This window comes from Globicephala melas, chromosome 20, assembly GCF_963455315.2.
Source record: "Globicephala melas chromosome 20, mGloMel1.2, whole genome shotgun sequence".
NCBI classification, from domain to species: Eukaryota; Metazoa; Chordata; class Mammalia; order Artiodactyla; family Delphinidae; genus Globicephala; species Globicephala melas.
In genome coordinates, this window is record NC_083333.1 from 7,305,996 (window position 1) to 7,332,140 (window position 26,145).

Sequence of the window (26,145 nt, forward strand, 5' to 3'; positions counted from 1 at the left end):
ATTAATCATGTCAAATATTAGTATCCAAAAAACGGGCTTTTGCAGAAATTATTATATAAAATATAGCAGCCAATTTCAGTTTATTTTGCTCTATGATAATGTACATATGCACTTAAATAGGATTCTAGCATTTGCTTTTGGAAGATACTTTTAACAAGTCCTTTGATTTCTTAAGGTCCAACAACTGTCACACCCAGCCAAATCTAATCCAACAGTTCATGTAATGGCTTTGGACAACCGATCATTGAGAAATTCTTACGATTTGGGTAGAGTTGCATGTTCCACCAATATTACATATGATGAAAAGAGACATTACAAGCCAATATCAAAATTGAAGCAAAAGAAAATACAAACATTCAAATCAGTTGTGACAAAGCTTTTCTACAAATATTTTAAATGTCATTTTAGGAAACCAAGATTTAATGTGTATTTGGATTTTACAGTGTCTATGCTCTAACTGAAAATTTAACAGAGTAGTCAGATGGAATTAAGTCTAGTATTGCAAATCTGTCCATTCAACATCATTGAGCACCCACTATGTGCATAGCACTGTGCTAACATTTTAAAAGTCGAGTATTAAGGTCCTTATCAAGCATTACCTTAGTGTGAGGTAAAAATATATTAAATTAGCGTCAACTCATTAGTTTGCTTGTGGTACTGTACGTAATCCTGTGCCAGCTGGCTTCCCTGTGCCATATAATGAGCTTCTGCACAACCCTCATTCACTCACACAAGTATCTATACACCAACTGTGCCAGGCATTGTGCTAGTCACTGGGATACCATGATTTGGCATATGTTCAATGAACACAAATTAATCTTAACCTATGCAAAACAATTGGAAAGCTACATTACTTTTCTAAAATGAGGCCCAAAGCAAAAAACAAGGTGTTTCTATTGGTCATATCACACCACAGACCAGTTAAGTGCCTCTAGACTGCGAACTAACTTTGAAAGTTTCACACTGTAGTCTAAATAGCCTAGATCATTTCTGGTCTTAAAAGTCAATTCTTTGGAGCACCTGACCCCATATAAACCACTCCATACTTAAAAGGGTTTGTAAACTAAACTTGAACACAAAGAAAAAGAGCCCCAAATGAAGGCAGTTTATAACGTAATGTACTTCAAGCACTATTCTGGCCATATGAAATTAATAATACATAAGTAATTCATGATTGGTTCAAACATTTTTCAAACCACTAACCCTATCCCCAAACTCATGTAATTTTAACTTGACTTTTATACAAGTTGTACATAAAGCAAAGGGCAGAATTTGGCCCCCCAACCGTCTATGGAATATTCTAAGTGATTGGTCCTTCCACTCTACACACAAGTGACGAATTCCAGAGTCCCCTGATAGGATACTGGCACTCAGGAGAATGGCCCTGCTGGATCCCATTAGCCAGGAGTCTATTTAGCTGTGGTAGCAATGTGAACCTACTATGACCCCTTGAGGGATGGCAGAGAGCTGGGAGTTTGGCTGTCCATGCAGTGGATCCAATACTGGCTTAAAGCTATGCACTGAATAAAGTGCTCTGCACACCCTGCTTATCATCTGGAATGAAAATAACACTTATCTTGAGAATCAACCTATTTGTAGGTTTGGGGAAAAAGAATTACAAGGCTTGAAAGAATCCCAAGAAAAAGTATGAAGCACTGACTGGGAAGGAAGACAAATGCCTCTTGTAGTGTCCTCAGAATTCTCAGGATTTGAACTGTCAGAATGAGTCATACAATGGTCATGTTGTATAAATGAAAACGCAATCCCACTGGGTACTATCACACGGTGCATGATTACTTCATGGGGGTGGAAGGGAACAGTCTATTGCCATTTGATAGCATGATTTCAGAATGAAAATAAAACCATTGAATAAATCAGGGTAAGCAGTGTGCAACACTTCTCTCCTGTCCATCAGTTTTCCACAGGTTGATTTGTATTGCCTGAGAGAAAGAAGGCAAGATACCTATCCCTTCAGATACACTCAGGCAACGTTGCTACCATCTAAAATTGCCAATTCAAAAGTTAACACACTAGCCCTCCAGTTTCGTACCCTGAATATGGTAAATAAGACTAGGGATGGAGTAGTTCAGTCTAAAAGAGATCACAGGTAACAGAATGCTTATATAAACTAGACTGCTTTGACATCTGTAAGAAAATTGTATAGATGGCAATTGGAAAAAAAAAAAAAAAGATTGTTCCCATCTGTGAGCAAAACTGTTTGTTGAGCTATACTCAGCTGAAGTCCTCATCGGGATTCTGTTGATCCAGCAGACGGACATGTGTGAATGGGAAGTGACCTCGTTTGCCATTACACTCCCCTTCCCACTGACCACTCACATTAATCTTCGTAACCTTTACCAGCTCACCGACCTGCAGGAGGAGAATAAGGACAACACTTTATTTCCAGTTACGAATGCAAGCTGAAAAACTCCATTCCTGGTTAGCCATACCCTGCCCACGTGATTGCTCTAGGGCTGATATCACAGAAATGGCTATTCGCTGCCTCCCAAGCCCCAGCCACCAGACCGATTACTTGTGGTTAATGCAGGCAGGAGGAAGAAGTGATTTTAGCAGTGCAGAAAAACACAGAGTACAGAAGATAGAAGGGATCCTAAAACATGATTAGAAATCTCAACTGTCTCTGGAGGAGCAACCCTACCTAGAATGATCTAGTATTTCTTATCTTTGTACCCACTACTCTTAGCTCCCTGCCTGACCCACACTGGCCCTCCTACCCCTGGCATATAGCAGCACAAACCCCCAGCCCACTCTCGTACACATATCCTGGCCTGCTGCTGCTTGTAGAGCAGAAGGCAATCATGGGAAGCATACTTCATTTGGTCCCAGAAAATGAAGTGTTCTCATCACCTTCCTACCAAGGCAAGGCTTTTCCCACTTGAGCAGGTACAGGCCAAGACTCCAAATTCCATCAGCTCCCTGAAAGACCCCACCTTCTTCAGCAAGTTTTACTTGGCAGGCCACTGCCTGCCAGTCCCCCCACTCCCACCCCACCATGTACTGACAGACCTTGTTGCTCCCTCAATGCCACTTGGTACTTGTCCATTAACAATAAGGGGACATCACGTTTTTGCTGTTACAAAAAGCTTCCTGTTGCAACATCAGATAATTTTGACAATCTAGGATATACCTCTATCTTATTATGAATCTTAAGACAAGGTCTGATGAATGGATTCATCCTGTAGCAAAGTATTTAACAATGGTGAGGTAAGTCCCCAAGTGTCACTGGACTAAAGAACTTTATGACTATCCTTTAATTATGAACATCTGCGTTTTGAGCAGGCAAGTTGTTTCTAAACATTACTGTTCATTTGGTTTTATTAAATTAATAACTACTACATATTTATCTTTTCATAAAGTACTATAGAGAGCATTTTATATAAATTATTTTCTAATAATCATTATACCCCTATAAGACAGGAATTGTTTTCATTTTACGTATGAGAAACTGAGGCTCAGAGCAATTCCATATTACACCTGAGGTCACAAAGCCAATGACAGGGCTGAGATTTGAGGCCAGAAATACCTGGCTCCCAAGCCCATTTATGTTCTTTCTGCTATACCAAGAACGTTCAAATTATGCTCCCACAGCCCTGAGGGTTCCTTCCCTAAGAATGCAGGCCAACTACTGGCCAAAGCCAACCCAAGTCTAGGCCGGGGCCTTCTCTTAAACCAGCTTGATCTCACTCACAGAGGAAACAGGTTGCCTACTGGCCAGTCTACAGTTTCCTAAAGAATTATCTGAAAACCGTAGAGGCCTAAAGTGGTTGTGGGGGTCATAGGATGCTGAGAAAAGGAAGACAGAAACCATCGGATATTAGAGAGACAAGGGATAAGACACAAGTGTGAGAAAAAGCAGCTTGATCTGTTGATAGTGAAGGCTAACGGTGTAAGGGGAGGAGAGGGAAAAATGATAGTGCATGTACATCTTTCCAAACAGATCCAGTTCCTATAGGCTGCTAGCACCAGGGTTCTGTTTATTCCCAGCAATCTTCCAATACAGTTCCTGACATCTGAGCAGGCCAACTATGACAAGCAAAAATTTTCAGTCTTTGAAGAGAGGAAGCCCGGAACATCAAGTGAAAATTTCCTTGGTAGTAAAGACAATCTAAAAGATTTCCTCCTATATCCCCAATTCTAGTTCTCAGACTATCTCACTTGTTCTCTTCTTTTTAAAATCCTCGGGACTTTCCTGGTGGTCCAGTGTTTAAGAATCCGTCTTCAGTGCAAGGGATGCGCGTTCCATCGCTGATTGGGGAACTAAGATCCCATATGCCGCAAGGCAACTAGGCCCGCGCGCCACAACTACTGAGCCCGCAGGCCACAACTAGAGAGAAGCCCCCACGCCGCAATTAAGACCCCACGTGCCGCAACGAAAGAGCCCAAGTGCTGCAACTGAGACCCAATGCAGCCAAATAATTTTTTTTAAAAAAGTGCGAGGGAAAGAATATGAAAAATAATAATAATAAAATAAAATTCTTGCAGTGTTGCAAGAAGTTAGCCTCTACATAAACTCCATAATGTGACTATTCCTTAGTGAATTTTCCTTGTTTCTGAACTGTCAACTACCTTTGACTCCCCACTCTTCACACACACACACACACAACACGTTACTGGAATAATTGCCCGTGTGCTGCTAGCCCCTTGCTATGATACAGTAAATTATATCAAGTGCAGCACTCCCACCGCCGTTTTTGTTATTTATTTGTACTATCTGTTAAAACACTCATGTTATACTAAAGTGCTATTCAGGTAGCTGGACCCAGAATAATAACAAGTCCCTGACCTTAAGAAAGAAGAAAACATTTGCGGGGATGTGTTTGCTCATGTCAAAAATCTAAATTGCCACTCATGTTAGATTCTCCTCCAGATGGGGATGAAGGGGCCAGTTTCTTTCAAGAAGCTGGTTTAATGACATCCCAGCTGTCATATCTGAATCCATCATTTTACTGATATTAGAAACACACCCAAGGAACATGAGGGAACATTCTGGAGTGCTGAAAATGTTCTATACTTTCATCTGGGTGGTTGTCACATGTATATATACATGTAAACTCACTGAGCTATATACTTAGGATTGGTACGTTCTACCAAATGATTTCATATCTAAATTAAAAAGTGAAAAGAAAGGAATGTTTGTTATGTTTTATCCAGCTTTTCTAGGTGTTTTGTAAAAGATCGTTCTTCAGGATACATCCTTAAGCCCACCATTCTACCTGATACCAAAATCTAGGTTTAAACACCTCTCTTTTACTATAAGATTGCCATTATTCTTAAGCATTCAAAGTGTTGTCTCAAATCACATCCCAAAGAGCCCTCAGTGACGGGCAGGTAGAAGTGTGGACCACCCACCCCCTTGCTGTTAATCAGCACCACAAAACCACACTAGCTTCTCCACAAACAGGGCAAAACCTGCTGACCTGCCCTCAGGCCTTTCTTCCTTCAGAGTTCGAAGGGAGAAATGAGTTGGGGCTCCCATACGGCAAGATGTTACTGGGGGGACGAATGAAGTGCAAATTAGTCCTTTGGACAACATCAGAGTCTGACATCATACAACATCTCTGATGTATACACTCTCTTGGTTCTACCCTACAGAGAAGGGCTCAGGAAAAGCACACCATCTTCCAGAATCCAAAATCTTTTTTTACAGTTGCTTAGGTTCTTGGCAGAGAAGTCCAACCACCACAGGGTGGGGAAAAAAAAGCTGTGTTATGACTCTGAAACGATTCTGATTTTTAAATGGATAAAAGAAGAAAGTTGTAAGTGGTTAATAGGCTAATTAACCTGCACAAAGCTGCCTTGAAGTACAAATACTTTGAGGAAGACCTTATTAAAATTAAATACCCTAAAAAAAAAAAAAATAATTAATTAAATACCCTATGTTTAATACCCTATGGGTTCTTTCTTCCAAAATATTCAAAGCACATGGGGACTGTTGGGGGTCAAGAACAGACAAGTCCCAAAGGCAACATGACTATCCTTTAGAACACATGAGGCCCTCGAGCTCCAACAGGGTGGAAGAAAGGGTAGCTGTCGAGCCTGGGGCTGAGTGCAGGAGGGGATGGGGCAGTCTAGGAACATGGTGCTCCATTAAGTCCAGTTCTTTCTCCAAGTCAGACATGACACCATAATTTGTGCTCCTCTTCCTGTTAAGCAACAACACTCTGAAGCAGAATTCCCCAAGGCCAGACCAGGGGATGCATATAGGTTTGAAGCTTGGTGTACTACTTCAAAGACAAAGAAAGCAAAACTGAATACTTGCCCCAGAAATGTTACAATTTTAAGACACAAAAGAATGTACTAATCAGTGAGTGCAGTAATAACTTAGTTCTAACACTACTGATTTCAAAATTCAAGTTATAGATGGAAAAAAAAATCCTCATCTGCATACTAATGAAAAAGAAAGAACTTATAAAGGACCTAAAGCACTATGAAGCAGTTAACCTTTCCTTTTATGAGGCAGACCTCACTAACACCTTGTAAAGGAGAGAGAGTGATGATTCTTTCACCACCAAGGTACTATTTTAGAGTCCATCAGTTCCTAGCCTCTCAACTATATACCACATCCTCAGGAGCAAGTGCACAAGTAAATTATGGCACCATCTGTAAAGAGGACTGAATGTGGTTACTTCAGTTTCTTCACTCCCAGGGAACTTGAGGAACACACTGGTTTGTTCCCTAGCTCTGTGTAGTTCCCAAGGTCAATCATGATCTTGGTACAGATTAGTCAAACCTAGAATTGATCTACAAGCCAAAAAAAAAAAAAAAGAATTGATCTAGGAGCAAAAGATTACCCAGTTCACCTTCACCAGTGAGTTCCAGTGATAATGAGAAAGAAATTGGAGCCCAAATGGCATTAAACAGGAGACATCAGGGAGCTGTGTGACCTAGTCAGCTGCTGTAACCCCAGGTGACTGCTTTTCTAGTTTGCCTTCTAACATGAAAGGCATCAACAGTTGCCAACGTTCCTTTGATCCAGATTTGCTGCACGATTCCAGTGAGCTCAGGGCAGGAAACACACATAACTTCATATAAATAAAACCAGGGAAACCAAGTACTGAGATGGAGTACAGGGACCTTGTGTTCAAATATTTTCAAACACACCAAGAACACATTTAGTAAATATTTCAAGATTTGACTGAAGGAGGAAAAAAACGTACGAAAACTACAGCAATCTAAGACAGGGGTCAGCAAACTATGGCCCATAAGCCACAACCAGCTTGCTGCCCCCTCTGTAAATAGTTTTACTGGAACACAGCAAGCTCATTTGTTGTTTTCTACGACTGCTTTCTAGCTATAATGGCAAAGTGACAGAGGCCAGATGGCCTAAAAGTCCTTTACAGAAAGAAAAAGTCTGCAGACCCCTGATCTAAGGAATAGGTGATATTTAGGGTCCATCTAAAATCTTTCAAATCAGTGAAGACAAAGTGACGACAATCCAGCCTTAATGATTCACTTGCCTCAGAGATGGACTGAAATGGGCATGGCTCATATTGGTGGAAAGTTGCAGGTCTTTGAGATTTAACTGGTAGGTAGGCTTCCTGGTGTAGAGCAAAAGTACCTCACTGAAGATAGGTCTTACCCTGATTCTAGTCCAAGTCAGAAAAGATTTTCTATAGACCAACAACTAATAATGACTGCAACTAAGTTCTCCATCCCCTTGGTGAGAGGTGGGGAGATGACCACATAGAGCAAGTACATTTTAGCTCAACATAAAGAATTTTCTAAGAACTAGTCCAGTGAACTAGACCTGAGGTTCCCAAACTGTACAGTGTCAGAGGCACTGCAGCAAATTCAGAGGGGTGCCACCAAGTATTTTAAATTTTTGAGGGAAACACAGCAATACTTGACACCTCTTATGTCACGTGAACTACCAGCTAGAGGCAGTTAAAAATTCTGACATCAGATTATACTACATCCCTTTCAAAGATGTCAATCTTTGTAAAGCTGGGTTTTGGCAGTTGCTATGATAAAAATCAAGTACTTCATGAAAATAAGTGTAGAACAGGAAATGAAGGTGGCAATGTTCCATATGATCCCAAGGTCTGAGAAAATGAGGTGTACACATCTCATCAGTTAAATAACTGAAGTGATTTTATTAAAACAAAAATATTATTTTCTTCCAATTATTTTTATTATTTTTTCAAGTGGGTACTAAGTTATTAAGATATAAATATTTAAGCTGTTTGAACCTACTGACTTAATAAATGGAACTGTTAAGTATTTCATTTGGCCTGGAACATTGTAAAATATTACTGAAACACTATGGGTTCTATGATCCAAGAAAGTTTGGAACCTCTAGACTACACTGTTGTGGATGATAGAGCTCCCCAAAAGTAGAGATAATTCAAATACATGTTTAAAAATCATTTGGGGGGGCTTCCCTGGTGGCGCAGTGGTTGAGAGTCCGCCTGCCGATGCAGGGGACACGGGTTCGCACCCCGGTCCGGGAAGATCCCACATGCCGCGGAGCGGCTGGGCCCGTGAGCCATGGTCGCTGAGCCTGCGCGTCACAACGGGAGAGGCCACAACAGTAAGAGGCCCACGTACCACAAAAAAAAAAAAAAAATCATCTGGGGGTGGAGGGTCAGAGAGACAGGGATACGGGATTAAGAAGGTACAAACTATTATGTACAAAACAAGCTACAAGGGGGACTTCCCTGGCAGTCCAGTGGTTGGTACTCTGCGTTTCCACCACAGTGCGTGCGAGTTCAATCCCTGGTCGGGGAGCTAAGATCTCACATGCCGTGCGGCGTGGCCAAAAAAAAACAACAAACAAACAAAAAACAAAAATAAACTATCAAAAAATAAAATAAAATAAGCTACAAGGATATATTTACAACACAGGGAACATAGCCAATATTTTCTAATAACTATAAATGGAGTATAACCTTTAAAAATTGTGAATCACTATGTTGTACACCTGTAACTTACATGATATGGTACATCAACTATACTTTAATTTAAAAATTATTTTAATTTATCTCTAAGGATACCAGAGGGCCTGCCTTCAATGTCCAAGAAGCTGGATTAGTTACTTCCAAACTCTCTTCCCATTGAGATACTGTAATCTGAAATGAAGAAGTCCAAAAAGGATGGAAGGAGACGGAAAGTAGACACCTGTCTCAATGAACAATACAGAAATCTACAGCTACAATTCCAGAAAAAGACAAACTGAACACAGCCAAGACTTGTCACTCAGGTTCTTCTACTTTCTAATCTCATTTTTTCTCTCTGGATCACAGGGAAAATTAAGGTCTTCACTCCGCTTTTCCATACATAGGTCAAAAGGCCTAAATAACTTAAGTTTCACAGAGTTCCACATGGGGAGATGTAGAGTTGATGTAGTCACTGCTGCATATAATCAGGGACCCAAAACACTTTACACCGTCCCTTATCTGTGCTCTGCAGGACAGGTCCATGCCTAAGTCCACCTGAGAAGCTCCCTGGTTACTCAGAAGTCTTATCTACCAAAGGAAAGATGCCAGAAAATGGAAGTTACATGATTAGTACATTTAAAGATAATGGGTGGGGGGGGGGGCTTCCCTGGAGGCACAGTGGTTAAGGATCCACCTGCCAATGCAAGGGACAGGGTTCGATCCCTGGTCCGGGAAGATCCCACATGCTGCGGAGCAACTAAGTACGTGTGCCACAACTACTGAGCCTGCGCTCTAGAGCCCGTGAGCCACAACTACTGAGCCCGTGTCCCAGAAGCCACCGCAAGGAGAAGCCTGCACACCACAATGAAGAGTAGCCCCCGCTCACTGCAACCAGAGAAAGCCCACGTGCAGCAAGGAAGACCCAATGCAGCCAAAAATAAATAAATAAATAAATTTATTAAAAAAGATAATGTGAAGGACTTCCTTGTTGGTCCAGTGTTAAGAATCCGTCTTGCAATGCAGGAGACGCCAGTTAGATCCCTGGTCAGGGAACTAAGATCCCACATGCCACAAGGCAATTAAGCCCAAGCGCCACAACTAGAGAGCCTAAGTACTGCAACTACAGAGCCCACGCGCTCTGGAGCCCACATGCCACAACTAGAGAAAAGCCCGCACGCCTCAATGAAGATCTCGCGTGCCACAACTAAGACCCAATGCAGCCAAAAAATAAATAAATATTAAAAAAAAGAAAAAATATATAATGTGATTATTCTGGACAGTCTACAGAGGCATAAAATAAACTTTAACACCTGCAATTTACAAGATAAATTCACTATTCAAGTTCTCATGGAGTCATAAGCATGAAACAAAAACCAATCAAATCAAAATCTTAGATCAGCAGCAGAGCAACTAAGCCCGTGTGCCACAAGTACTGAGCCTGTGCTCTAGAGCCCGCATGCTGCAACTACTGAAGCCCATGCACCTGGAGCCCTGGCTCTGCAACAAGAGAAGCCACCACAATGAGAAGCCCGTGCACCATAACAAAGAGTAGCCCCTGCTCGCCACAACTAGAGAAAGCCTGTAAGCAGCAACGAAGACCCAACGTAGCCAGAAAAAAATAAAAATAAACTTCCATTTCTTTAAAAAAAAAAACCAAAAAACTTAGATCAAATCTAAGATCAAAAAGATAAAAGGTGCCTCTGCACTGTTCTAGTGTTACTTCCAGTGTTTCTCCTTCAAAACACTCAGCATATCTACATTTGTTTAAAATCCGTCTTCATTAGAAGCTCCGGATGGAACAGATGGATGGTGTCTTCCTGGTTCAGTTATATTCCCCCAGAATTACAGTGGGCAGAGGAATACCCCTACTTTGGTTGTTAGCTAGAATTAATCCCTTCTTTCCAACAGGCTTCATTCCTACTAGAGAAATCTGATGAGCAGGAAAAGAGGAAATAGGCATTAACTTATATTCTACTGGAGGACTCTGTTCACAGCAAATATACCATGCAGGAAACAGCCATCTGTAAGATGAGGACAGGTGGATCTTGAACAATTTTTTAAATTTATATTTTAAAGTACAGAAACCCTCTGTACTTAAAAAATCTTAGAGAGACCCTGATATATAACACAGTGAAAAACAGAGTTGCTTTGATTAAAAGCAAGAGAGGGAACCCAGAATCTTGCATCCTCAGCTACCTCCTGGGAAATGTTAGGGCACTGTAGAGCAGTCTGAACCCTATTATGTCTAGGGTTCTATCCAATTCTAAAATGCAATGATTCTAATTTATCATTTTCAAGTTAACTGTAAGACTCCACTAAAACGTGCCTAGCTCATCTACAGATCTAAATTTATAGTGGGTCAAATATAGCAATGAATATTTTTCTTATCAGAATGCTACAGTCAGAAAGCCAGAGTCTCCTAATCTTACCTCCTAGCCTCATCTCAATAGGGATGAGGCATCAGCTCCTATGAAAAACCAGAGATGGGAAAGGAAAACTGCCTCCCTGCATAGAGAATACAACTAAGATATGCTGTCAGTGAAACCACACAAAACTTACACTGAGGAGGGCAGCATCACTGTTCTAAAACAAAAAGAAGCACAGATTGAATCTGGGTATGGTTGAAAAGGCACCAAGGTAGATCTGGGTTCCTCATATCTCCACCTCCAACTAGTTTAAACAACCCATTCGATTTGTCTCAAGGTAAGTTTTTTTCATACAACGAATAAGGATATCTAAGGTCTTCTCCAGCTCTAGATTTCTATGATGCTAAACTAACATCATATTTTATTAAGTACATACAGTGTTTTAAAGCTATTATTTGGGGTATTTGTTCTAACTTGAAAGAAGCTATCTTTATCAATCAACATATGTGGCTCAAAACTAATATCCAATCAAAAAAGAAAACTTACTGAAATCATAAACTAGTCTTCCACTTTAGTTTTTATTTTGCAAGATTTAGGTTTCACAGTAGCAGAACAGCTCAACCATCTTTGGGCACTAAAGCCTCTAATCAAGGCAGGCATCATTCAAAACAATTCTGGTGGGACTTCTCTGGTGGAGCAGTGGTTAAGAATCCACCTGCCAATGCAAGGGACACAGGTTCGATCCCTGGTCCGGGAAGATCCCACATGCCGCAGAGCGACTAAGCCCATGCGCCACAACTACTGAGCCTGAGCTCTACAGCCCGTGTGCCGCAACTACTGAAGCCCACGCAACTAGAGCCCGTGCTCCGCAACAAGAGAAGCCACCGCAATGAGAAGCCCGCACACCGCAACGAAGAGTCGCCCCTGCTCGCCACAACTAGAAAAAGCCCGCGCACAGCAACGAAGACCCAACGCAGCCAAAAAATTAATTAATTAATTAATTTAAAAAACAAAAAACAATTCTGGTAATTCCCTCGTGGTCCAGTGGTTAGGACTTGGCGCTTTCACTGCAGTGGGCCCGGGTTCAATCCCTGGTCAAGGAACTAAGATCCTGCAAGCCACACAGTGCAGCCAGAAGACAAAACAAAACAATTCTCTTTGAGAAAGGAATTGCAAATGGAAGCAAAATTAATGTGATAACTATTCTCTACTGGGTGTCAGCTGGCTTGTTCCAAGAATGCTATTTTCACACTCCAGCCCCGTGCTAACAGAGTCTGCAATAAATGTCAAGAGTCACAACTGTCATGAGCACAGCACTGTGTTGGTTGTTGCCATCATCTGAACTTAAATGAAAACGTGAGGCTAGAAACTTGTTTTCCTTACCCTCCAAACTCTAAGTGGGAAAAAGTGGTGTGACCTAGACAATATACATTTCATTTCTCATCAAAACCAGGACACAATTAAGTCACAACATGATCTCTTAAAAACACACATTTTTCAGTCAAACCTGTAAGACCTAACTAACCCTCCTTTGCATCTATTATTCAGAATGTAAAAGAAAAATTTCAAATCCAGCAACATCAGAGACTACTTCAAATAAATTCCAGCTCACTGTACAGGCTAATACTCCCACTTAAAGGGCAGCTCCCCCGCCTCAGTGTATAAACATGACCCAAAGGAAACAAAATTTAGAGATTTCAGTTTACAAGAATATACTTTTGCACCTTCTCTGCTAACTTGTGCTCACAAAACTTCAGCCTGTGCTTATGAAATTTAGCTACTTACATTCAAGTTACCATATCTGAAAGGCTCTGAAAGATTGGAAAGCATGCTACTTCTACACTAGCTTTTATGCTGAACCACTAGCTCTGCATAACTCAAAAAGGAAGAAGAAAAGAAGGGAGGGACGGAAGGAGAAAGAGAGGAGATAAGGGACAAAGCTGTGAGAGCTAAAGACAGGAATAAATACAATGCAATGGTTGGCGAGAGGAGGTGGGCTACCAAGGATAACTATTCACCCGTAAAAGGCAAAACTTTATTCCTCAGGAGGAACTGGCTTCTTGTCTATAAAATGCATTAAACAGAGGGCTTCCCTGGTGGCGCAGTGGTTGAGAGTCTGCCTGCCGATGCAGGGGACACGGGTTCGTGCCCCAGTCCGGGAAGATCCCACATGCCACGGAGCGGCTGGGCCCGTGAGCCATGGCCGCTGAGCCTGCGCGTCCAGAGCCTGTGCTCCGCAACGGGAGAGGCCACAACAGTGAGAGGCCCGTGTACCACAAAAAAAAAAAAAAAAATGCATTAAACAACAAAGACCAAGTAAACCTGCTGCTCCTGGGAATTAATACTTTTGGGTATGTATCTCTTCATACCTATACACTTTACCATTCCTCCTGAATTACTTGATGAATACAATCAATCAATGGTAAGAAACCCCATACCCCCTAAAGTAAAAACATTATATTTTTATAAGAAAATTAGTTTAAGTATTTTGATAGACACCACTTACTGTACTCAAATCTGTGTGAGCCCACCTTGTTTTAGATAATGATAAACAGAAAGAAAGAAACAGATTAGAACATAGAAGATGAGAAAAAATATTTTAGGTTAATTCCTGTGAATCCAGGTAGTGTTATTAAAGTAGTCAAAGTATGGTTTAGTAGATCAATCAGAACATTCAGTTATACAGTTTTAAGCTTACTCATTCCAAAATAGGTTTTCCATAAAAAAGAGAAAACCCAACATTAAATGCCAAAATCAGTACTTAATGGTAAAGTACCATTCGACATCTATAACAACATCACAATGCTGTTGCTTGTATTCAGCATTCCTACAAAGCTCTAAGAGGTCTGAAAGGGAGACCCTGTAGCAGATCTCTTCTTTCTACATTTTACACGTTATGTACCTCCAAAGCCAAGGCTGTCTTGTCGTAGGCATTAGGGACTCGCTTCTGGATTACCCTGGCATAAATGGGCCCATTCTGGAGGTTAGGGAGCGGAGTGTTGACGCTGGGTTGGGCATAGGGCCCGGGCTCCGGCCCACCCAGTGGCTGTGGGTGGGAACCCTCCTGGTTACCTCCAATCAGAGCCGATACTGAGGCGGAGGCAGGTCTATACTTCTCGACGTAAGGGACTGGAATCATCCCCCTCTTGCCTTCGCTGTCCTCCGCATTCCACCACTGCTCTTCAGGCTTATCCCGGATTCTCAGGATGTCTCCTTTCTTAAAGGGAAGATCTTCTTCATCATTCCCATTAAAGTCAAAGAGGGCTCGTACATACTCTGCCTCTTCCTGCCTGAGAATCACTCCACTACCCTGCCTGGATCTGGAAACTGGTTCTATCAATGTTGTAGTGTCCAAATAGTGTATTTTGTAGAATTCCAGTAAAGCAGGCAATGAATCAAATTCTTGATCTCCTATTCGGAGTCTGGAGGGGCTCACCCCTGGAAAAAAACAGAGCAGGGTATTATTTAAAGATATATTATACTGGAGATGCAATGTAGATTTTAAGCATTTCCCAAACACATTTAGTCAATATTTAATCAGAAAGAAACAAACAAACAAACAAAAAAAAACCTGTCTAGAATAAATAACTGCTTCTCCTAATAGTAAACTAAAATCATACTTTGTAGCTCAAACATTCCCCAGGAAGAAAGATGCCTATCACCACCTGCAGCAGAGTCAGAAGGCTATGACAGACCAACCACACCAGTCATGACATGCTCTCATACTGAATCAAAGACAGAGCCACATGGAGACTTCTTGCTCATTCTCCCCAAGTGTTCTGTTGCCATTGCATTTACAGGGTACAAACAGTTCAAGGCTGTGTTACAATCTTCTTTTCAACCTCAGGAAATGTAGCAAGCTCTCCTTTTTCATAAGTTGCAGTAGCTATCCCAGGAAGAGGTGGGGAGAGCTTGATATCTATACCAGGATCATACATTCGTATCTTCACATCTAGAATGTACAATTCCTAATAAGAAAAAGTTTTAGACTATCTTTTTAATCTACAATTAATGACCTCAATCTCTCTTCTGACAACAAACTAAGAAGCTAACTGCTTGAAAATCAACTCATAAGATCTTCACTTAAATAAAACATGGAAACTGGACTGTTCCCTTAGAAACAAACAGGTCTTGAAAAAGGTAAACAAGGATGCTCAGGAAAATAAAGAAGGGTTAAAATCCTCAAACTGATGACACACTGAGGGTCCAAGAGAAAGGACATATTAGGAATGCTTAAAATTCACATGACACAAAGATGTGTGAGGCCTTTGACACAGGGCATACTTTAAACTGCATTCCCTCCCTATCCTGAGATTCTAGAATTGAAGGATAATAAATGAATGTATTTTGCTTCAAATAAGAAACAAAGTTTCTAATGAGGAATACAAACCTTTAACTTGCATTCTGCTAAGCACCCAAAATATCAGTATCTTAATTGGATTGTTTACTATTTGGTTTCCTGATAAAGGAATGCATAGCTCTACAAAAACTTTTTCATGGAGTTTTTTTTTTTTTTTTTTTTGCGGTACGCGGGCCTCTCACTGTTGTGGCCTCTCCCGTTGCAGAGCACAGGCTCCAGACGCGCAGGCTCAGCGGCCATGGCTCACGGGCCCAGCCGCTCCGCGGCATGTGGGATCTTCCCAGACCGGGGCACGAACCCGTGTCCCCTGCATCGGCAGGCGGACTCCCAACCAATGCGCCACCAGGGAAGCCCATAAATACATTTTTATAACTAGATTACTATAATTTTATACCTTGCCCCTTTTCCTACTGTAAAATAAAAATGTTTTACTTTATACAATATTCTATTATATAATATTTATATAATAAAAATTTCCCCATATTCTTCAAGAATATGACTTTTAATGGCTATAAAATATTCCCAACTTTTCACTATTGCAAACAATGCTATTATGTTTTTGTTCTGGTCTACTAATGAACATTTTTATTACTTCCTCACGATAAACTCCTTGAAATGCAATTGCTGGATCAAAGGGTAAGAACATTAAGGTTTAGGGACATCCTGGCGATCCAGTGGTTGAGACTTCACCTTCCAACGCAGGGGGTTCGGGTTCGATCCCAGGTCGGGGAGCTAAGATCCCACATGCAGGCCAAAAAACCAAAACATAAAACAGAAGCAATACTGTAACAAATTCAATAAAGACTTTAAAACTGGTCCACATCAAAAAAAAAAAAACAAAAAAAACATTAAGAACATTAAGGTTGGACTTCCCTGGTGGCACAGTGGTTAAGAATCCGCCTGCCAAAAAAAAAAAAAAAAGAATCCGCCTGCCAACGCAGGGGACACGGGTTCGAGCCCTGGTCTGGGAAGATCCCACGGAACAACTAAGCCAGCACGCCACAACTACTGAGCCTGCGCTATAGAGCCCACGCACCGCACCTACTGAGCCCACAGGCCGCACCTACTGAAGCCCGTGCGCCTAGAGCCCGTGCTCCGCAACGAGAAGCCACCGCAATGAGAAGCCCGCACACCACAACGAAGAGTAGCCCCCACTCACCGCAATTAGGGAAAGCCTGCCTCACCACAGCAGCAAAGACCCAATGCAGCCAAAATAAATAAATAAATAGTTTTTTTAAAAAAATAATAATTACATTAAGGTTTATGTTGCCAAACTGTCCTCCAAAAAGTTTGTATAGTTTTACACTCCCACCAGTAGTTTATGAGTTCCCATTTCCCCCATATCCTTGCCAAACAGCAGGGATATCTCTTCTTAAATAACATCTTTGATTGTTTGATGTTTTTCATGTTTATTGACTATTTGTACTTTTGTGAAAGTTACTTGTTCGATTCCTTTGTTAAGGGAAACAGCCAATCTACCCTCTCCACTCCTATTAAGACTAGCCCACCCATCTAAAACCCTTTGCCATTAATGCTGTGAAACAGGAACATTGTGGTAGCCCAGCTGTCTAAATCACTTCACCACTCTAAAAAAATGAGACCAAACTATTTCGTTCAATGTTAGAAGAAAACACTTCTTCCAGAAAGACCAGAAAAAGTACATTTAAAATTCTCTACTGGAGACAGGTGAGGAGACAAACTTTGGAAGTTAATCAAAAGTCCTCAATACAGAATGAGTACTGATGAGTGCCTTCTCTTTTCACCCAAATGAAAGAAAGATCAAGACACAATTGAGAGGACAGATGCACATTTCTTATATTGCAAAAGTCCATCTGTGGAATTCATGGCTGTAAACTAAAACAAGTTAATAGCCCACATTCAATAATGTTGGCTGTCTCTCCAACTCAAGATGTTGAAATACATGCCCAAACCCAGGACTGTCCATCTATGGCAAACACTCATCAGACACCAGCATAATGCAACCCAATAGCTCCAAGTACAGGACTGGAGAGATGATTTTGGTTATGACCATACCAGAGCATGGTGGTGCTATATTCTGGAGTTTCTCTTCACTAAAGCGGATCACTGATGGGCAATTATTCCTATTCAAGTCTGGTAAACGAGATGCATGGCTATCTCACCTATCACCGGTAGGCTATAGTGAACTTTCAGGTCTGTGGAACTATGTTAAGGATAGGGTCAGTGTGAGCTCCAAGAAGACCTACTTAGCACTGCCTGGTCAAGAAAGCCTCCAGGGCAAAGTGGTAGGGAGAACCTTCACACCAGCAGAGCACCCCAGCTTAGAAAATGGTCCTGATGACACCTGGGAAGAAAAGCTCCCTTGCTAGAATTTACCCAACTACATTCCAAGGTACAACAGCTAATATGGTTTTCACTAGTCACCCTTTTGGGACAGTGGTTGGCAGACTGTACGTGCTTATTAAGTGTTAGATATTATTCTTTTTTTAAATATTTTTATTTACTTATTTATTTTGGCTGCACTGAGTCTTTAGTTGCGGCAGGCGGGATCTTAGTTGCGGCACGCGGGATCTAGTTCCCCAACCGGGGATCAAACCCGGGCCCCCTGCATTGGGGGCATGGAGTCTTACCCACTGGACCACCAGGGAAATCCCATGTTAGATATTATTCTTAATGAACATAACTCTGAAGTGAGGAAAAGTTAAATCAAAATCTGTTCCCAGTTTGAGAAACTCACAGCATAGTTGGGGATACAAGCATACACAGTGTGGTTAGTAAGCAAGGAGTGTAGCAGCATGTCTTAGGAAGACATTATTTTTTTCCCCTGGCTTTCACTTCCAACTGGAGACATGCTCTTACAAAAACTAGTGGCAACAACAAATTATGTTCTAAGATACAACAAAATCACAATAAAAGAGCAGCTCTTTCTGTTCCTGAACAGTTTTTTTTTTTTTTTTTTTTGCTCACACTGTGCAGCTTGGGGGTCTTAGTTCCCCAACCAGGGATCACACCAGGGATGGAACCCAGGCCCCCAGCTGTGCAAGTTCCAAGTCCTAACCACTAGACCATCAGGGAAGTCCCCTGAATGCTTCTAAGGTACTCTTTTCATTCTAAGATGGCAACTACTCCCTCCCATCCACTGTTATGGTTTCTCCAATTACTGTACTATCCCAAGTGAAATGTGTTTTGGTTTTTTTTGGGGGGGATTGGGGGGTGGGATAGGGTTTAGAAGAACAAATAAGACGACTAAGCCAAGTCCCTTAAAAAGTTCAGTGTGAGAATTCTGAAAACAAACCGTCAGTTCATCTGCCAGAAAGGTAGCAAGTTGGTTCAATTCACTTCTTGCTCAAATGCTTCATGATGTGAACTGGGCCCACTATTTTTTTTGTTTGATTTTTGCTTGGCAATTCCAACAGACACAAAAATACAAGGAAAACACCAAGTGAAAATTTACCTATAAATTCTTTACCTTTCTTTAAAAAAAACTATATATATATATATATATATATATTTTTTTTTTTTTTTTTTTTTTTTGGCCACGCCAAGCGGCTTATGGGATCTTGGTTCCCCAACCAGGGATCAAACCCAGGCCCAGGACAATGAAAGCATGGAGTCCTAACCACTGGACTGCCAGGGAATTCCCTCTTTTCCTATTCTAATGACACTATAATTATTCCATAGAGGAATACCTGTTTTTGTGTACTGCTGCAGCAGTTACAGTTAGATATATGGGGCAATCAAGCTTTGCTGATCCAGAAGAAGAGAAGAAGGGGGAACAGAACATACATAAGCCCCAGATAAGCCCAAACCTCACCACAGCTATGCGTTCTGTTCCTTTTCCTTAGTTCATCTCCTTCCAACCACAAACAGCCAAAGGCAGGAAATAGAAGGGCGGGAAAGGAAGGAGATACAGTCAGTCAGTCTAGAGAACAGAACAACAGAGTTCTCATAGCTGGGACTTGGGAAACCTCACTGACTTGTTTTACATTAAACCTGTGCTGGATTCTGAATGTGCAGTTATGAACACAATCAGAAATCAAAATCAATGCAGTCAGAAGTATCTTTTAACCAAAAGAGTTGTACATGCTCAACTCATTACTTCTAAGCATTTCAGCCCTCAAGTTACATCAGTCTTTACAAGACCACTCTCTGGAGGTTTTATGAAGAACACCCAAGAGCTCTGTGGGCTAAACAGGCCAGGTCACTTCTGGCATGGGCACCACCACAGTGGCTCCATCATCAGCCTCTCAGTCTCACAGCACTTCCTCTTTAATTCTCATTCCCTCTTTCTCCTCTGCCTATGCTATTTATAGAGGCTGCTTAAGCACTCTCACTACCTGTCCAATACAAAGGGCTAACAAGGCCACTGACTTCCATTTGAGAAAGTATACTGGGAAAAAAAAAAAAAGTCATGAAGAACCTAGGGGCAAGACGGGAATAAAGACACAGACCTACTAGAGAATGGACTTGAGAATATGGGGAGGGGGAAGGGTAAGCTGGGACAAAGTGAGAGTGGCACGGACATATATGCACTACCAAACGTAAAATAGATAGCTAGTGGGAAGCAGCCGCATAGCACAGGGAGATCAGCTCGGTGCTTTGTGACCACCTAGAGGGGTGGGATAGGGAGGGTGGGAGGGAGACGCAAGAGGGAGGGGATATGGGGATATATGTATACATATAGCTGATTCACTTTGTTATACAGTAGCAACTAACACAACAATGTAAAGCAATCATACGCCAATAAAGATGTTAAAAAAAAAGGAAGTATACTGAAGACGTATCAAGATGTACGGTTTCCTAAGCAAATAGAACTTCCTAAAAATGGTGGATGTCAGCATGGTATACTTTGCAGATTCAGACTCACCAGGTTTGATGAATTCTGTCTCTATTTCCTAGCTGTATTAGCTGTTATTTAACTTCTCACAGGGCCTAATTCCTAACTAATAAAGTTCCTGAAAGTAGCTGGTATATTATAGGTGCCCAATAAAAAGCAAATCAGTTTAACACACACCCCCAAACCTCCGAATTCCTTTAGAAGTTTTCAATTCATCCCCAAATCCAGAGTCTGCTGCACTGTTTCCTAGAGAAGCTTCCACAGAATCTCAAGATGCTTCTCAAGAAGTTCCGTGGTCAAACTGCTTTGAAAGACCCAGTATCCAATACCTGCCTCTCTTAGAGTCATAATTTCACATGAGCATAGTAAAGGCTTGGAGAAGTTCTGCAATAAATAAACCCACCTCCTTTTACCAAGGAATTTTTTTTTTTTTTTTTGGTCTAAAACCTTGAAGTAACTCACTGAAGAACTTCTCCAGAACCAATGAATGGAGGGATACTCTAATATTAAAGAGCAAATCATGAGCACCAGACTTGAGAACTACAAAGATGAGGTAAACAAATGAAACAGATGCTGAAGGTACAAAAAGGCAGCAGTAAATAACGCGCAGTCCCCTAAGATCTCCAGAAGTGTCTTGACCCAGCACCACCTTGAAGAGGCAGTACAGTTATCACCCTAGCTTCTACCCCCACCCCCAAAACGAGGCAAGTTTTTATGCTCCACTCACCCACTAGAGCAACAGGTGGGAGGCTCTGGGTTGAGCAGGTGACGGCAGGCGCCATCTTATTTCCACGTACTGGATCCAAGGTTCTTTCACGCTTCTTGATGCACCCCACCCCCCTCCACCCAGCACTTACTCCTTCAGACATGCTGTAAGCCTCTCAAAGCTGAGAACAGTTTTCCACCTTGCTTCAACTCTTCCCTCTCAACCACACAGATTAATATACCTAATGCTTACTGAGTACTTACTAACTATATGCCAGTTCCATTCCTAATACACTAAAACTCACTGAATCCTCGAAACAACCCTATGAGGTCAGTATTACTATTTCTCCTCTTTCACAGATAAGGAAACTGAGGCAGAGAGACGTTAAAGAAGCTGCCCAAAGTTATATGAGTAGTAAGCAGCAGGTAAGGCAGGTTCAAACCCAGGCTTCAGAGCACAAGCTTATAACTACTTTCCCAAGTCATATTTACTCAGTTTTATTGATTGTCTACTGGACAAGGTCTAGTAAAACCTCATGTTCCAAGAGGAAAAAACTAGTGGATCCATCAATGATTGCAAAGTCTTTCCAAGAGGTACAGCTGACAGAGTATGACCAGTAGACTTGACCAAGCCCTGTGCTATGGCCCTGGGGCACAGTCAGGTCACTTCCAGGCAATGGCAGCACTGGTAGCCTGTGGGAGCTAAACGCTTATGTTAAAAACAAGTTCACTGGTGGGGACTTCCCTGGTGGTCCAGTGGTTAAGACTCCACGCTCCCAATGCAGGGGCCCGGGTTTGATCCCTGGTCAGATTAGATCCCACATGCCACAACTAAAGATCCTGCATGCCACAACTATGATCCAGTGCAGCCAAAGAAATAAATAAATATTTAAAAAAACAAAACAAAAAAACACCAAACAGGTTCACTGGAAAAGGTTGAGAATACCTGGTCTATTTTGTCCCTATGCCTCTAAAATCTATATCTAAGCCATTCCATACAAATTCATCTTCTACATTATCTCTACAAAATACACTATATAACCCTAAACAAAAAGCTCATTTCCCATATTCAATCTGCCAAATAAGGTTATTAAAAGCCTCTTTGTCACCAACTTCAGATAGCAGATGTGTATTCTCTGAACACTAAAGCCAGTTTCTTCTTGTCATTCTTTCCTTTTGGTCTTTAAACAGAACCTGGGACCGAGGGCAGAGACAAAAGTGTTGAGTCCTCAAAGTGCACTGTGGGATCTCAAAAGAAAACTGGCTTTGACAGAAAGGAATACAGTGTAATAGTGTCAGCTCTCAGGTCACAATTCCTAGGTTCAAATTCTGGCTCAGTCATTTACTAGCTGTGTGACTTTGGGCAATTTACTTTATCTCTCTCAGTCTCCTCACCTATAAAATGGAAATATTTTAATAAGTGGAGATCATAGTACTTTCCTCACTAGATCGTTATAGACAGTAAATGAGACAAGGCACATAAACTATTCAGAAGAAAAAAAAAAAAAAAGGGGGGCTTCCCTGGTGGCGGAGTGGCTGGGAGTCCACCTGCCGATGCAGGGGACACAGGCTCGTGCCCCGGTCCGGGAGGATCCCACATGCCGCGGAGCGGCTGGGCCCGTGAGCCATGGCCGCTGAGCCTGCGCGTCTGGAGCCTGTGCTCCGCAACGGGAGAGGCCACAACAGTGAGAGGCCCGCATACCGCAAAAAAAAAAAAAAAAAAAAGTATTCAGCAAACTGCCTGGCATAGAATAACCAGTCAATAAATGTTAGCTATTAATATTGTATATGCCTTTCTAAAATTCAAGAAATTCTTCTGTGTGGTTTCAAAAGAATAAGAGCTGGACGGGGAGGGGGAGAACAGAGACTAAATAGTTTTTATAAAGACAGCAACTGAATCTATTGCCCTATGTGGAAAATAGGGTACATGGCAGAAAGAAAAATGACCACAATGCCCATGAACTTTCCACACCCCATGCACAAACTTTAGCAATCCACACCTTCTCTCTTGGGCCAAGGATCTGACCTCATATCTGTTATGAAAAGGTGGAGCTCAATATTAAGGTAAGAGCTGAGATTAAAGTTGTAACACCAAGATGTGGGGAAAGCTCAAATAAAACTGCCTGCTGCTATTTCCACATTCTGCAACCAACAAAACACATACACAAACAAAATGTTGAGAATTGAGTTTCAGGGACCGTTTGCCATCATGTCACTGCACAGTAATGCAAAACCCTAAACACCATGAAGGTGGTAAAAAGTAGAACATATTTAATTTAGGGTAAATACAAAAATATTCCCATCTCATGTTATAATGCTATTAAACCAACCAGACTGAGAAAGACCTCAGATAACTGTGGGCTTAAATATCCCCACGCTTGGGACTTCCCTGGTGGCGCAGTGGTTAAGTATCCGCCTGCCAATGCAGAGGACATGGATTTGAGCCCTGGTCTGGGAAGATCTCACATGCTGTAGAGCAGCTAAGCCCGTGTGCCACAACTACTGAGCTTGCGCTCTAGAACCCGTGAGACACAACTACTGAGCCCGCGTGCCACAACTACTGAAGCCCACACACCTAGAGCTGGTGCTCCGCAACAAGAGAAGCCACCACAATGAGAAGCCTGTGCACCGCAACGAAGAGTAGCCCCTGCTCACCGCAACTAGAGAAAGCCCGCACACAGCAACGAAGACCCAACACACCCAAAAATAAACAAACAAACAAACACATAAATAAATTTATTAAAAAGAAAAAAAAGTTAAAAAAAAATCTCCACTCTCTTTTTAAAATTGGTATGCGTTAACAACAAAGACACTACCCCATCTCCCCATTTCTGGCCAGAGTGAATAAATCTAAATTAGGACTCTCCTAAAAGGGCAAGTCTGCAAAGGCTGGTTCAGGAGCCTCCTAATTCACAGGAGATTGGCCTGGATCTCGTCTCAGCTGGTCAGGATGAAACTGCTTCAACTTGGGAACAGTGAGAAGGTGCTAAGCCTCTTGGTGCTGTTCCACAGATAACAGCAACCTCAGAATTACTCTGTACCTCACAAATCTCAAGAACTAAGTGCCTAAATCTCCTTAATACTCCCCAAACAACTCCAATGGCATGGGTAAGAGAGTCACATCTCAATCTCTGGCAAGGAAGATCCGGTACAGATAATTTAAATTCTCAGAGAATCAGCTCAGCAGGGTCTGTTCCCAACATCTAGGAAGACTCAGGCCACAGCCCTCAAAGTTACTGAACAAGGAGAGGCCCTGGAGTACAAGACAGACAATGCTGAGGTCCAAGAAAAAAATGAAGTTCCATTCACTTTCAGGGAAGTGATTGTCTCCACTGTCTTATTTCTGAATTATTTCCTGAAAAAAAATCTTTCCTCCACTAATCGCTTTGAAAACTAGAACCCCCTCATTGTGGAGGGCAGTCTCTGGACGCTAAGATCTCTTGAACACAGTCAGCCGGTCATCAGCTTATTCTGGGCTGGTCACAGAGGCCTTTCTTTTATAACCAAGGCACTTAGCTCACCACCTTCGTCCTCCGCGGGGGAAGAGGACGGTAAAAGTATTTTGGAAAAATGCCCAAGAAAGGAAAAAGCTGACCGGTTTCCTGAGGGTGTCTCCATCCCTCCCGGCCAGTATGCGGTGACTTCCTACCAAAGGCCACCAGGGGAGTATGGCCAAACCCGGCTCTCCAACACTGCAGGAAATGTTTCAAGCCTAAAAAGCCACTTGTAGGATTATCGGATTCATTCCGGGCACCGCTGCCAAGTGATGCCCCCGCAGTGCCAACATCCCCCTCAGCTCTTTTGTCCCCACGTTGCTCGGCCCTGCTCTGGCGCTAGCCCCACCCTGGGGCCGAAGCAGTTCCCCTTCCCCTGGGCTGTCCTCCCAAGTCACACCCAGAGGCCTGGGTCAGCGGCTCCTCCTCCCCCACACACTCCCGCTCGTCCGTGGGAGCGAGCCCCGGCAGCTGGCTGTCCCCCGGGCCACGGTCACTCCGGCCCTCTGCCTACATCCCTCGTGGGGGTCAGCTCTCGAGGAGCAGCCGGCCAGGCTGGGGAGTTACGCGGCCCTCACCCCCGCCCGGGGCCTCCCGTCCCGTCCGTCCCTCACCGGGGGGAGGCTGGGCGGGCGACGGTGGCACCGGCGGGCGCGGGCCGCTGCTGTTGATGATGTAGTGGGAGACGCGCGAGTTCTCGGAGACGCTGAGCACATAGTCCCCGGGGCTGGTGCTCGAGTCCCGCACCAGGAACACCCCGTGCCGCTGGCCCTGCAACAGCGCCACCGCCTCCTGCCGACTCAGCCGCCCCCAGTACCAGCTACTCCGCTCCTCCGAGTCGAAGTTGCCTGCCATGGCCGCCTCCGCGCCTACACGCTGGGCCGCCGCCGCCGCGCGCGCCCCTCCAGCCCCGGCGCCCGCCGCCCAGCGGACCGGCTCGGGTCTCAGCCTCTCAGCAGCGCCCGAAATGGCGGCGGAGGCCGCGGGCCTTCCCCACCGGAAATGACGCGCTCCCTGCCCCTGGGAGGATGCCGGGAAGGGGACCGCGGCCCGCCATTGGGAGAAGGGCAAGGCACAGCTCTTGAGCGCACTGCGCATGCGACCTCTTGGGCGTCGTCGCGTGGCGGGGATCGGGACTGCAGAGGGTGGAGAGGCGGAGTCTAAGGCCGAGGGGCGGGGCCTCAGCTACCAGTCCACTGTTGGCCACACGGTTCTTCGCTTCTCCGGGTTTCAAGTTCCTGGAAGGCCCAGGTTTCTAGGCAGTGACTAGGAGACAAAATTAGAGTAAAAAGGTGATGTGGCCCCAGGGCCTGAGTTCCCTGAGACAGTCTTTTTCTGATGGTTCCTCCAGCTTCTCCCCAGGCCTGCTAAAGTTCTTGTTTTCATTGATTCATTCAGCAAACAGTTGACCACATTTGTCCTGCTGGTGCAAAGGTCATCAAGGCTGGGCCCTTTCCTCACCGAATTCTCAGAACAGTAGGAGGAACCAGGAAACAGTCAATGACGA

The 26,145-nt window shown here is 43.1% G+C and overlaps 1 protein-coding gene across 2 annotated transcripts; it reads right to left on the reverse strand.

The window, feature by feature from the left end:
• Positions 1-2,175: 2,175 nt before the first annotated feature.
• On the reverse strand, positions 2,176-25,627 carry CRK (CRK proto-oncogene, adaptor protein). Of its 2 annotated transcripts, none has more exons than XM_030861877.2 (3): positions 25,253-25,627; positions 14,336-14,701; positions 2,176-2,370 (listed from the first exon to the last, which is right to left on the reverse strand). In XM_030861877.2, exons 1-3 carry the CDS (start codon positions 25,491-25,493, stop codon positions 2,363-2,365), a joined length of 615 nt encoding a protein of 204 aa, XP_030717737.1. In that variant the 5' UTR covers positions 25,494-25,627; the 3' UTR covers positions 2,176-2,362. The 2 variants fall into 2 exon arrangements, with proteins under 2 accessions (XP_030717737.1, XP_030717736.1); XM_030861876.2 differs by having other exon boundaries at positions 14,166-14,701.
• Between the last annotated feature and the right edge of the window lie 518 nt (positions 25,628-26,145).

Coding starts and splice junctions, on each gene's coding strand:
- CRK (XM_030861876.2), bottom strand. CDS start 25,493: ATGGCAGGCAACTTCGACTCGGAGGAGCGGAGTAGCTGGTACTGGGGG. Junction 14,702..25,252: donor GCCCGCCCAGCCTCCCCCCG/GTGAGGGACGGA, acceptor GTTTTTTTCCAG/GGGTGAGCCCCTCCAGACTC. Junction 2,371..14,165: donor AGACAGCCTTGGCTTTGGAG/GTACATAACGTG, acceptor CTCCTCCTGCAG/GTCGGTGAGCTGGTAAAGGT.